Here is a 14,316-nt window from a genome sequence, read left to right as displayed (position 1 = left end):
AGAGAAGACTTTCTGGGAAAGGAAAGATGGGAGAGGAGCCTGAAAAGAAGGATAGTGGGCACTCAAGAAATCCTCTAAGTCGCCCTGAGCCATGGCAGATTACCTAGGACTCTGCTGAGCTAAGAGAGTGAGTTCCCTCTCGCTGAAGGTGTTCAAGCCAAAGATGGCTGACCTCTTGGCAGGGATGAGGTTGGGGGAGATGGAGTAAGATGAAAGTCCCTTGGAATCGTGGATTCTTTGGTCTTGTCTGTCACTTGCTGAGGGAGACACATACAGCATAGAGAGAGCAGGGGATGGAGGGGAGGAGGGAGAGACAGACTTACACAGGGGAAGGAGAGGGTTGAGGACGGAAGGGGGTGGAAGATACGTACTCACACCCAAAGTCAGAGAGCCCACATGAACCACACAGAGAGGAAAGCACATACCAGCTTCCTTTCCCCTTAACTGCTACAGAGAAAGAGCAAAAGCCTGACAACTAGGGTTAAAACTATCAAATGTCCCTTCAGTACCTCCGACTTGGCACCTGGCAGCCTTCTTAACATGCCCCTTTGTTCCCTGGCCAGGCCTCAGCTGCCTCTCCCGCTGCCAGGGGAGGGGAAGGGCAGCAGCGCAGCAGGGATCCGGGCTAGGGAGGGAGCCACAGGGGGGCATGCTCCACACATACCGGGTGGACTCCTCAGGGAAACCCTGGCACTCAAGAACAGAGGAGCCCTGCCAACCCCAGCAGGAAAGATAACACAGCAGAGAGCAACATCCAACAACTGCCCAAAGTGAGGGGGCCAAGCAAGAAAAGCAGGTCTGAAAACTGGCGAGTCCCTCTTATCTGTGCTCTGCTGGCATGCCAGGAACACAGCATCCTCCACTTTCCAGGGCAGGAAGTGGAGGCCAAGAGAAGTTCCATCACTTGCCATGGTGCAGTGTCCATCAAGCATTGTGGTTAACAGCACAGGGGCGTCTGGGTGGCTCAGTCGGTTGAATGTCTGCCTTTGGCCCAAAGACATGATCATGGGGTCCTGGGATCAAGCCCCACATTGGGCTTCCTGATCAGCAGGGAGTCTGCTTCTCCCTCTGCTTGCAGCTCCCCCTGCTTGAGCACACACACACTCTCTCTCTGTGTGTCAAATAAATAAATAAAATCTTTAAAAAAAACACGCACAAAAAAAAAAAAATAAGTTTCTGAGTCTGTGTCCCACAACTTGTGGGACTGCTTAAACTTCTGAGCTTTAGCCTTCCCATTTGTGAAATGACCCCAGTCAGAATACTTACTATATGAAGAAACGAGAAGAACCCAGTGCATGACATGCACCAACAACTCAATAAATGAATGATCATTTTTTGTCACCTCTAAGGAGCCAGGGCTCAAAGAGAGCAAACTCTCAGCACAGGACTGACTGCCACGCCTTCAGGGCCCCACACCCTGTGCCCCGATGCCAAGCCAGCAGCGACCTGGAACCTCAAAGGGAAGTTCCTGAAGCGAGGGGGAAGGGAGGAGAGGGGTGCCACTCCAGCCCCAACACACAGGGCCCTGTACTCATAGGCATAGGTGGCTGTGTTCAGCTGAATTGCTTCACCCAGGTAGCTCACAGCCCTCACACAGGCCCTCTCTTTCCCAGAAAGGCCCCCAGATGCCTGTGAGGCCCCCTCAGACACGGGAATGTGGCGTGTGCCATTTCTGCTGGAAAGCTGTCTTTCCTCTTCTTTTAGGCTCCTAAGGCTCCTGCAGTAACGAGAATGCACGTTCTGGGGTTTCCTGACATGCCAGGAAGCCCAAGGCAGAAAACAAAGTAGACTCTGTGCTCCCATCATTTCTAACAAACCTACAGCAGCCCTCTGACACAGCTGGAGCAAATTTTGTTAGACAGGGTAGACCTCAAATTCAAAATACCTAAAGACATAGAAAAACAAGTTAAATGGTTCTTGGGCTCAGATAGAGCTGGGATCTAAGTCATCTGGATATAAACTTAAGTGACTGTTCAAGAGCCTAAGACTTATATATTTCCAAGTAACTATCTTCTCTTCCCTCTGAAAAGTACATTAGGGCTTAGAATCAAAAAGGACTAACTTTACTTACTGGATCTGTGACTAGTCATGTCACTCATACTCTTTGAATCTCGGTTTTCTCTTCTGTCAAATGGGGGTCAAAAGCCCTACTGCGCCTCCACCTTGACGTAAGCAGAACAAATTAGACAAAGGTTATAAAGGAGGACTCCCAAACCCCCGTGTCCCCAAGGCCTGGCCAGTTATGTGAAAGGGTGAAGAATCCAGATTTGAGCTGAGGACTGTTAGAGCAGGCCACTGCTGACCTAGATCCAGCCACTTTTTGTGATACTGGAACCTGGGCCCAGTTACCAAGACTTTTAAATTTTTCCTCATAAGCCAGAAGTGAGGATTTTCTAAAATGTGAAATAGCCCAATGTTCAAGTACTAACAAATTTCTGACACTTAAAAGTAAAGACATCCTGAGGGTGCTTGGGTGGCTCTGTTGGTTTAGCGTCTGACTCTTGGTTTCCACTCAGGTCATGACCTCAGGTTCATGAGATGGAGCCCTGGTCAGGTCCTGTGCTCCACATGGAGTCTGCTTGAGATTCTTTCCCCTCTCTCCCTCCCCCTCTGCTCCTTCCCCTGCTCATGTGCACTCTCTCTCTCAAGTAAATAAAATATTTTTAAAAAAAATTTTTTTAAATAAAGATCCCCAACCATCTGTGGGCCAACACTGGGAAGCCACATGAAACCTATTTCTGGGCTACTTCTGACCACAGACCACCAGTCTACAACTTCCATTAAAGTATACATGTAAGTTTTAAAGAAAAGATAATACAAAGGTCAAACAAAGTAATAAAAGAAGTTCTCAGAAAGAGCTAGTCATTAAGGTTTATTGTCAATAAAATAACCAGGAATCCTACTACAGATCCTGATGTCCCCAAAGCACATTCACAAACTCTTCCCTAGTTAGATGCCAGTTTAGAAACTTATTATCTCACAAACAGACAGGCATATACATTTTTTAATTGTCAGCCACTGACTCTGATCAATACTCAGGAGGAAACATGCAAAAATAACAGTGTTCAGTTGAGCACATACAATGCACTTCGGCAGCAGGAAGTAATTCTCACACACATAACTCTGCCAGATGTTTCCAACCTGTTCCCTTTAAGACAACCCTTCCTCCAGAAGCCCCTGCCAGCACCCTCTGCTTCACAGCCTGCCTCTCAGAGGAGGCTGACATGTGTAACTCACAGGTGAGATTTGTACACACACACACACACACACACACACACACCAGTTAACTGGGCTCATGGGAGGCTGCCCAAGGGAGACTCCCAGGGGACATGTGGGACCTGCTGTAATTGTGCCCCGGCACTGTCATGTGGGCATTCAGCAAATGGAAGAGCTTTCCAGAGCCAACACAATGATTCTAAGAACCAGGCTCAGGAGGTGAGGGCGGGGGTGCGGGGTGGGGGGTGGCAGTGGGCTTCCACAATAACGTCCCACTGCGCCCTCCTCACGTCCTGGGGGAGAAGGTAAAGGTAGACTCCACCAAGGTCATAGGACCAATAGGTGGCAAGGCAGCAGAAGGAAGGCTCGGGCTGGGTGATTCTGCTTGAAGGAGACATCTGAGTTGGAATTGTTTCCATCACTTCCTAGCTGTGTGGCCCTGGATATGCCACCGTGAAGGGAGGCCCTGGTTCAGTACCTCCCCATCCTCAAGGAGTTGAGGACAGATAACTCCTCATTGTCCCCATGGCAGGAAGGCAGAGCACCCACCCCGGAAGGGCAGCAGACCACAGGCATCAGAGGTAAACAAAACTCTAGACACCCCAGAGAGTCCTTGTGGCCCATGGCAGAAGGATTTTCAAAGTGCACCGCCCATCCCGGATGCCGGATCCCAATTCTGCACCACCTGCAGCTTGACAGAGTGCCACTAACAAAGCACACCACAGAGCCCTCCGGGAGCACTGGCTGCCAACTTGGGAAACTGTAAATAAACACGCTCCTCAGGAATACAAGTTCAAAGGCAATCCCAAAGTGCTCCTGGGGAGAAAGGAGTGGGCCCCCAGGGAAGGTGAGGTCTGCCTCCCTGGGGTGCTGATAAGCCCGGGATGTGGGCAGAGAGGACAGAGTTCCCTCACGGACTCTCAATAGAATTTGTTAAATACACGGACCCTTGGACCACCCCAGACTGGCCCAATCCTACTCCTAGGGCACAAGCCCAGGAGCCCCCGTGGTTACCAGGCTCCTCAGGGCTTAGGAAGCACCCAAGAAGCTATTCTTCAAAGCTAAGCTTCCTGCACTCTACCGGCAGTTACTGAGTTCCAACCATATCATCCACTTGCTCACTTCTTCAGTCATTCAGCAAATATTGTGGGCAAACAAGAGTGGGCGACTGAGACAGAGGTTAGTCCCTGCCTTCAGAAGCCAACATGCTGGAAAAGATCAAATAAAAATGATCATTACGCTGCATGATACATTTCTATAAGGGGCTCTGGGTCCCTATAGGAGAGAGCATAGCCGCAGGCTGCTCCTACAGGGGTGAGTGAGGCTTAGGGGCCAGGTGGCAGGGAAGGAAGTAGGAGAGGCAAGGGAGTAGCGTGGGTGGAGGCTGAGAGACGTGGAACACCCCGACAGGCACAAGGCCTTGCTGATGCACAAGGCCATGCCTTCCTGGCAGGTCCTCTGATGTAAGCGGGCAAATAAAAGCAGTCCTCAGAACTAAGACCAGTGAGCAGCTCCTGGGGGCTGGAGGGACCAAAAATTCCTTCCTGGGGACACCTGGGTGGCTCAGTTGGTTAAGCATCTGACTCCTGATTTCAGCTTGGGTCTTGATCTCAGGGTCATGAGATCAAACCCCACAGTGGGTGTGCAGCCTGCTTAGGATTCTCTCTCCTATCCACCCACCCCTCCTCCTCCCTGTTCCCTTCTTGCATGCATGCTCTTACTAAAAAAAAAAAAAAAAAAACCTTCTTGGAGGCGGCAAAGAGTACTTCCTAGAAGGATGCGGAGGAGCTGGGTTCTTTCCTAATGTAGGAAGTAGGAAGATACCCTCAATAATTGCTTCAGATTCCAAAGAATCAGGGAGTGGGGTACAGAGAGCAACCTGTGCATACACACCTTCCTTCCCACCTCCAATCATCAACAAGACTGGCCCTGCTCCATTTCTGAATGCTGAGTCATGAGGCCAACCACCTAGCCTCATATTTCTCAGGGTCCAACAATGACAATAGGAGCGCCCCTCCCTACCTGGGCCACAGGGACTCTGAGTCCCTACTCTAGAAAGACTATGTCCCTACTATAAGTGAAGCACTTCCCACAAGCAGAGACATAACCACAGTTGCTGAGGACATGTTCTGCACCCAGCCTGTGCTCAGGGCTTTGCCCACAGCGATTCATTCAACCATCAAAAGAACCCCTCAGGACACCCAACACTGTTCCCATTTGACAGACCAAGAGATCCAAGCACAGAGGTCGAGTGACTTGTTCAAGGCTAGGGATCGGAATCAGGCCATGTAGCTCCAAAACTAGAGCTCTACACATTGCCCCACAGCATCTCAATCTAGGAGAACAGGGAGTCACTTTGCCAATGGGGCTTCAGTGGGGGTTGGTCGAGGGTTCCCCTTCAAGGTTGCACCACCACCAACTGACCACGTGGGTTCCTCCCCTTCCACGGAAGAGTTTCAGTCTTAGAACAATAGTCTCCCCTAGCAGCCTTGTAGGAATGGGTGGGAAACAAGTCCTTCGTCCTGCTTAGGCATTGGGTCAGAGACCCGCAGGCTCAATTACCAGCTCTACAAACACAGGCTGCGTATCCTCAGCCAGTACCGCACCTTCCTGACCCCTGCTTCCCTCATTCATTCCTGTTTATAATTGAGTGTATTTAACAAGATGTACAGGTAAAGGGCTTCTTAGTCCAATGCCTCACAGAATAAGTACCAAATACATGGCAGCTGCTACGATGATGATGATGAACCTCATCATTCTCCCTGTCATCTATATCATCATCCTTATTAGTGTCATTTAATGCCATGGCTATTATCACCTTAGGAAAGAGAAAAAAATTCAGCATCTGAAGCTCAGAATTCTCTCAAAATTGAAGGGAAGGAAAACATGGGCCTACTTTTTTCCCTTCCTTCTCCTATCTATACTCAGCAGAGGGCAGCAAACAGGAACCATCCAAAGATAAGACAGAGAGAGAGAGAGAGAGAGAGAGAGAGAGAAGAGAGACACATGGAGAGAAAGCTACACACTCATAAATACACACCCACCCACCACAGCAAGCCGAATTGTTTAACTTCCTCTAGCTTCCAAAGTATGAACACTCCGCCTCCTCCAGCTAAGAGGGCCAGGGAGAAAAAAAGTCGAAGCTGAAGAGACAGAAGTTCTTTTTCAGCTTGAGAGAAATTTTCAATGAACTGACTTTGCATGTGTGTGTGCATGGGGAGGGCAGGCAGCGGCTCTCAGGACATCTGGGAGGGGTAGGAAGGCGGCCGCAGAACACACATGCAAGATTAAATAAAGACAGCTTTCAACTGGGCTTCATCTCAACCCTCTACTCCACGCTGGCAAGCATCCACACTCCAGCTTGCCTCAGGAGGATGGTGAGGCTCCCAGAGTTAACCATCCCAGACAAGGGAGGGCAGAGCAGGGATGAGAACACAGACCTCCAGACAATAGGTTCAGTGATCGACACTAAGCCCAGGATGGCCGAGGGTTTCACCCCAGGGACCAAACCTGATTCCCCCAGTCGTGCCTGCTAGGGACACTGGGCCAGAGAGGTTCTAAAATGGACACCTGTTGTCCTCATCCCTACCTAGACTGCATTTCCCCTCCTCTCCACAAAAGCACTTGGGTTTTTCTCTGGGAACTGTTCTTCCTACGATTCAGATGGCACGAGCCTACCCCTAGCTCCAGGGTGGGTTAAGTCAATCAGCATAGCTCATGCTCTTGACAAGTGTGAATGGCTCAGAGAGCACATTAGATCTAAATTGGGCTGATAATACCTAGAGAGCTTGCTAGCACTTAGAAAAAAAAAAGTTTCCTCTTTCTTCTAGAGAAGCTACAAGAGGAAACAGACTGTCTCCTTTAGGATCTGGGTGTGGATAGGAGGTCGGAAAGAGCTACTACCACTTTTTGCTACCATAAGGGTTCTGTCTAGGGCCTGAACCTCTAGATCAGACCATACCTGAAGCCACTGCAATTACAAGAGCTAATATCTCCCCTTACTCATTTCAGCCCATGCAGCTTAATTCATTCTGTTACTTACAAGTGATTGAGAATCTGAAGTGGCTCTTCAGCTCATGTTAGCTCCATCTGCCACAGATACCAGTAACGATGCCACATGTGATACATACATTTAATTTCTCAATTTCCTGGCCAGATCCCTTTGCCACCTTAAAATCTAATTCATTTTACTTGCTTTACACTATAAAAACTTGGGAAGATGGGCAGCCCGGGTGGCTCAGCGGTTTAGCGCCGCCTTCAGCCCAGGGCCTGATCCTGGAGATCCTGAATCAAGTCCCATGTCAGGCTCCCTGCGTGGAGCCTGCTTCTCTCTCTGCCTGGGTCTCTGCGTCTCTCTCTCTCTCTTTCTCTCTCTCTGTGTGTGTGTGTCTCTCTCATGAATAAATAAATAAAATCTTAAAAAAAAAAAAAAAAAAAACTTGGGAAGAAATGTATAAAGATGGATCCGCAAAAAAGCCAGGTAAGTTCCAGCCAATAACTGGTCAATAAGTATTGGCCTCCAAAACTGGGAGTGATTAATCTAGACTCATGTAGGATAATGGTAGAGAAGGATCAATTATTAGGATGCAGAGAGAAAAAATATTCGTGCAGAAATAGAGCCTGAATGTGGAGAAGAATCAGGTTCTGATCTGCACTCCCTGCTCTGAGAATGGATCTGCCCTTTTCCGGTCCTCAGTTTCCACACCTACAAAATGAGGCAGGCAGACCAGATGACTTCTGAAGCTATGACGCATCTCGATCATTCAACAAACATGTTCTGACAGTCTTCCAAGTGCCAAGCCTTATGCTATGTGCTAGAAGAGGATATAGTTCCTTCTTCAAGAAATTTCTGGAAGGGGAGGCCACGATGCACTCATTGGCCACAGGAACTCAGGCATGTATAGGGTACTTTCTTTCCCCACTGCACTGGGCAGGAGGACAGTGGTCCTCTGAGAAGCAAGACTCTTATTTCAGTCTTCCTGGGAACTCAGACCATAGATGGGAGACAGAGGATCAGATATATACAAAATATAGAACCCACTGCAAACACCATCATGAGCAGTTAGCTGCCACAGGACACACCATGGGCCGCCAGTTTGCCTCAGGGTCTTTATCAGTGATGGGATCCTGATGCCATCTCTGTGTAGGACTTGACTGTGGACAAGGTACAATTAGCAAGCTGGATGGTTATCTTTGAAATGGGCCTTTGAGTTTTCAATCCTGATTCCATTATTTGTTATCGTGTCACTGGCGCCAACAGATTAAAAGACTGAATGTCCTCAGAGTATAAACACATCCCCAAGTAGAAGTGGCTTCATCACAACTTAAGTATGGGGAGACCTGTTTCAACATACTTCTTCTACTTGGGCCCTTTCAACACATGCTTCCAAACAAACTCAGGGAACCCCAGGAAATTAATATTGGAAACATCTTTATAAAGGATCTATTCCCTCTGCCACAAATAAATTTCAACATGCCATTAACTCCACTTGAGTAGCAGTGTCCAGAAACAGTGTGAAGCCAAGCCTGGGCTTAGTGGGAAAGAGACTGTCTGCCCTGGCCAGGGGAGGGGAGCACCATTATGATACACATTTACCTTCACTTCACAGATGAGATCCAAGGCCCAAGTTAAAGGACTTTCCTGAGGTCCCACAGTGAGTTTAAGGGCAAGAGAGAGAACCAGAACCCAGGCCTCTGTCCCCAGGCCTTGCTCAGCTGGGCTCCTGAGGAGACTGCAAACCTAAGATGACAGGAGGAATGCAGGGAGCCAGATTTGCTCAGGTAAACCAACAGCCCAGCCCCAGTGGCATCAGATTTCAGCTGGGCATCTCTTCAGATGAGAGATTAGCAATATAAAAGGGTTCAACCCCTCTATGGAAAATTAAAGACATCATTCTAAGGCTACATTTCTATGGTAGTTAACTTTCTGATGGGTAAGGCTCTGCTACTAGGTGAGGTATTGATTTCTGGATATTCTAAGAATAAAGTCCAGCTCTGACACAATGAGGAAAACTCTCGATACTTGAAAATTAAAGTCCTTGGTATTCTATTATCCTACCAATTTCTATTCTACAGTCACTATTATCCAATGAAGTCATTTCTCACAAGAGATTATGGCTCTCAAATGGGAAGGGGCTGCATCACGTTTCCTAACATAGGTGTTCAATAGCCAGTTCCCAGATCTGGAATATGAAACAGACTGCAGGATTAATGCAAGATATTAAGCAGATTGGGGCTAGGAATGAGAGGGACCCCTAAGTTAAAATGAAGATGGCTTCAGGACGGGCTTTTCTTGCTCGGTTTTACAACTCTCTGAGAAGCCAGCCATCCGATCAGATGAATGCTGAAATCCTAAAAGCATTTATGTGTCCTTTATAAATCAGCTGCCCTACCCCACTCCAGAGGTATACCTAGGATGAGCTAACATGACAGTTCTATAGACTGACTTTCTAGCAGATGATAAATGCTCTTAACTTTAAATTCTTTATTCTTCAATCCAGTGGAGAAGTCAAGGAGTTAAAGGACTGCTCTAACAAGGAGTATGTTAACCCTCCAACCCACAAGGAATGTATTAGGCATTTGGATAGAGTCCTGTCAGACTTCCCTCCAGAGCCTCTGCAGTTATTTCTACCAGAAAGATCAACGAGGTGCTCTGGGATAATTTTCCACAATTACAAGAGCAGCAAGCTGAGCTCAGAACTGGTCAGCCCTGTCAAAAGAAGCCCCGTGTGCTCAAGATGCCAGATTTCGCAGATAGCAGACTGATGTGTTACGTGCACGTTCCAGTGCCCTGGGATGAGGGATAGAACACCATCACTCTGAGAAGTCAGCCTCCTCCCTCAAGGCCAGCTGACATTCAGACAAGGGACTGGGGGCCAAGCCCAGTGCTGTGCATCTGCAGGAGAGGGACACAAAAAGTGGCTGTGTGGAAATTTGGCAGAGTATTCCTGAAAGGCAGCCGATGAATGCTGAATCCTACAGCACCTAGTAGAGCTTATCATTGGGGAAACAGCTCCTTTCTGCTACTCCCAGGAAGCAAAGAGAGTTTCTTTAAGCAAGGATATTCCATCAGTACCCCCTGGGAACCACCACCACACCCCTTCATGTCTCCTTCTTCCTCACCTCCTCGTCATGATATTCCAGAGCAAAAGAAATGAGCAAGAACTAGACCTTCCCAGACGAGCCTATCTGTCCCTTCCAGTTAAGGGCTCCAAGCAGTGCCCAGCTGTTGGTCCCCTCTCTCTTTGCCCAAAAGGCTGCCTTACTCCATCAATTCCCTCTTGCACAAGTGAGTAATTTACTTTGAAAGCTCAGGCCAAACTGGCAGTTAACCTTCACCTTCTCTCTACACATCTGGGTCTATAGAAAATGAAAATCAGGATGTCTCTGGCATCCACGGCAAATGAAATACGAGGGCTTTCTCCAGGCAGAGGCAGAATGTCATGAGCTATTTTAGAACTGGCTACAGCTATTCCAAAGGAGAGTTAGTACTGGGCAGGACAGTCCCCCCTTGACCTGGGGCTGTGTCCAGGATGGAGCCCCCACAGCTCCGGATGCTACAAGGGACCCCTGCCTCAGGAAAGAAAAAAGAAGTGGCCATTGTACTTCTGATTGATGCACTGATGGTTTCATAATGCTGGAGCTGGACCAATAACCACATTTTACAGATGGCAAACGGAGGCTCAGAGAGGGAGAGGAGAGGTGATCCAGGACACACACAGCAAGTTAATGGTAGTGCCGAGGATGGAACCCTAACCTCCTGCCACTGTTGCTGCCATAGGGTGGGAACAGAAGAACGATTTCATGAAGGAAAATTGCATATGCATACAGGACTTATGGCAAAGAGGGGGCACCTGGGCGGCTCAGATGGTTAAGCATCTGCCTTCGCTCAGGTCATGATCTCCAGGTTCTGCTCCGCGGGGAGCCTGCTTCTCCCTCTCCCTCTGCCTCTCGGCCTGCCTGTGCTCACTCTGTCTCTCTCTTTCTTTCTCTCTCTCTCAAATGAATACATAATAAAATATTTTTTGCAAAAACAAAAACTTAAGGCAAAGAGGTCTAATATGGCTGTCAGGGTTCGAACCAGAGGTTTAGTGAAGAAGTTGTGAAGCTTAATTTCCAAACATTAAGATCTACCAAAGAGATCAACGAGACCCTCCAGGATGGTTTGCAACAATTAGCAGAGTGACAGGCTGTACTCATATTAGTCGTCTCTGTGGCCAGCAGCCCTCTGTGCTCAAGATGCCAGACTGCCCAGACAGCAGCCTGATACCAGGAAGAGAGGAAAAACATCAACCTCAAAAGTCAGCTTCTTCCCTCATCAGCCAAGTTTGACCCTGATGGACAAATTATCCATGTCACATGGGGTCCAGGAAATCCTAGAAGAGAACCTGCAATGTCCCACTGCGTGAAACAGGTCAAGCACGTATACACTCACCGGCACCTACTGAGCCAGGAGCGGGGAAGGCAGGAGTGCTCTAACAGAGCTTCTACCATTACCAGTCTATAGGCACGAGTGACACAACACACACACACACACACACACACACGTGGGGGAGTTCAGAGGAAGCAAGAACAATTAAGATCCCAGGCTTGGCTGCAAGAAGGAACACACCTAGTCAAACTGGACAAGTTCAAAGGGATCATGGGTACTCTGAGAAGGGACAAGGAAGGTACCTGATGTTCCACTCTCAGGGCACACTGGGTACAAAGAGCCTCTGGGAAATTTGCGGGGGGTCCCTCCACTAGAACTCTTCTAGACTCCCATAAGGTAAAAGGCAGGAGGCCCCTCAAGAACCAGGCGCTCCCCCCTCCAGGAGGACCTGAAGCTTCAAGGGGAGCATGGTCTTTGCATCCTCCAAGGAACCCACAGATCTGGGAAAGAGGGAGGGTGAGGAGGGGGGAGGGGAAACAAATGGGGAGACGAGAGAGGCCTGGTGTCCCATTGGGCAGACGGGAAAACAGGAAAGGGGCTGACCTGAGTGAGGAACGTTGGAATCAGCAGGTGGGGGCGAAAGCTGCAAAGACCCAGACGCTAAATAGAAGGACTGGCAGTTCCAGAAGAAGGAGTCGTCCTGGGATACAGGGATGCAGGCAGGATCCTCCACAAGCCAGAGATGCTGGGAGGTAAAGGAACACCAGACAGACGTGGACAGCAAGGAGGATGCCTACCTAAGGCACAAAACGGACCTCCCAGACTGAGCAACAGGAGTCTCCGCTTCTAGTTCGGATTCAGTCTCTGACTGACGTGGGGCCCTGGACAAGCTCCCGTCCTCTCTGAGCCTCGATGTTCCCAATCCCCAAAATGGGAAGAACAGAAGAGTCTCGGGGCGCACACCGAGGAGACAGAAAGGGAAAGGAGGAGGACGGATCCGAAGGCTCCAGGGGAAGACGGGGAGAGAGAGTCCCCACCCCCACGGCAGCCGGGGGGACTCACCAGTCCGGCCGCCGGGACCACCGCCGCCCCCGAGCCCCCGGGGGTGCCGTCGGGCTGCCGCTCGCGGTACAGCGCCCAGAGCCCCACGTTGGGCAGAAGGACCAGGGCCGCCAGCGCCAGCGCCACCGCCTGCAGGAGCCGCTTCTCCTTCCGCCTCATCGGGGCCGGTGAGCCCCGCCGCGCCCCGCCGGCCCCGCCGCGCGGCCCCCGGCTCCGCGCGTCCGCCCGTCCGCCCGTCCGCCCGTCCGCCCGGCGGCGGCAGCAGCTCAGCGACGAGAAGCTGCCGCGGCGCCGGCCCCGCTCCAACTCCGCGGCACTTCCGCCGCTCGCCGGCCGGGGAGCCGGGCCCGGCCACCGCGCCGCCGCCGCGGGGGGGTGTCGCCGCCGCCGCCGCCGCCGCCGCCGCCCCGCGCCCGCCGAGCCGCGCGCCCCGCGCCGCCCCCCCGCGCCCCGCCTGCCGCGCCCCGGGGGCCGCGCGCCCCGGCCTCCGCGCGGCTGCTCCCGGCCCGCCCCGGCGCGGAGGGGGCCCCCGGGGCCGAGCGCCTCCCCCTCTCGCGCCGCGATGGTGCGGCCCGCTCCTCGGCGCGGCCCCGCCCGCGGCAGCTTTGCCCAAGTCCCGGAGTTGGCGAGTTGGGCGCTAACTGGTGCGGGCGGAGCGGGGGTGCGCGTGGGTGCGCCGGGACGCGCCGGGACGCGCGGGGTCCCCCCACCCCTCCCAGAGCTCTGTCCGCGAGCTCTGCTCCGGATCCCCCCGGGAGTTTGCGCGCGGCCCGCGGGGTGCGGCCGCCCACCCCCTCGGCTCCGCTCGGAGGACCAACTTTGCTCCGGGGACTCGGTCGTCCCAGGCGGGAAACGGGGCCGCAGCTGTGCTCCCCGCGCACGGCTCTGCGGCGGGGCCCTAGTTGTCTTCCCCTCGGGGTCCGGGTCCCCGGCGCTGGCCGTGCGCGCTCTCCGTGCACTGTCGCGTGCCGCGCCCTCCTGCCGCCCGTCCGCTGCCCGTGCGGAGCGGCGGGAGGGGACCCGAGCCTCTCGGCAGGGGCCTTTCTCACGCAAGCCCAGTCTCCGCGCAGTTGGAATGCCCTCCAGGCCAATGAGTACTTCTGGGTGCGCTGAGCTCACGGAGCCCTTTCTGGAACGCTCTGGTCCGTTAGCAAGCCGCTGGCGAATGCCTTCTGAGTGCCAGACACTGTGCCAGGCCCCGGGGTGAAGTGAAAACTGGCTGGAGCCCTGTAGTTTGGGAGCTGAAACAAAAAATGCATAATTGCATTAGGCGAGGGAGTGGGTCTGTAACCCTGATGAGGGCTCTGAGGAAGTGGAGCCGCCTGGGCTCTGTGAAGGGCTGCGGAGCTGACTCCGACGGGGACCGGGACGGGGACGGGGACGCCTGTGGCTCCTCAGTGCCCTCCGCTTAGTTGCTTCCTCTCTGATGGCGCGGGATGACGCGCCCTCTCGGTTGCCTTCCTCTTCGCCACCTGCGCCCTCTTCATTCTCTGACCTCCGTGCCCAGCCACCCCCGGCCTTGGACCTCCCGTCCTGACGTCCTCCCCAGTCTTCCAGCTCCAGGCTGAGCGATGGGGATTCAATTCTGCTGAAGTTCTAGCCTGGATCTGGGCATCTCCACAACCTTTAAAGCTCCCATCACCTAAGGTCCAGAGTTGACTGACACT

General features: G+C 51.9%; 1 protein-coding gene across 1 annotated transcript in view; it reads right to left on the bottom strand.

Moving 5' to 3' along the window:
• GALNT10 (polypeptide N-acetylgalactosaminyltransferase 10) overlaps positions 1-12,890 on the bottom strand; it is a 216,842-nt gene extending 203,952 nt beyond the window's left edge. Inside the window, exon 1 of the mRNA XM_055325584.1 lies at positions 12,650-12,890. Within this exon, the coding sequence (XP_055181559.1) occupies positions 12,650-12,808 (159 nt within the window). The 5' untranslated portion in view covers positions 12,809-12,890. The remainder of the gene's footprint in view (positions 1-12,649) is intronic.
• Between the last annotated feature and the right edge of the window lie 1,426 nt (positions 12,891-14,316).

This window comes from Nyctereutes procyonoides, unplaced genomic scaffold (genome assembly GCF_905146905.1).
Source record: "Nyctereutes procyonoides isolate TBG_1078 unplaced genomic scaffold, NYPRO_anot_genome, whole genome shotgun sequence".
Lineage (NCBI taxonomy): Eukaryota > Metazoa > Chordata > Mammalia > Carnivora > Canidae > Nyctereutes > Nyctereutes procyonoides.
The sequence above is the reverse complement of the archived record's forward strand: the minus strand, read 5'-3'. Positions and strand labels throughout refer to the sequence as shown.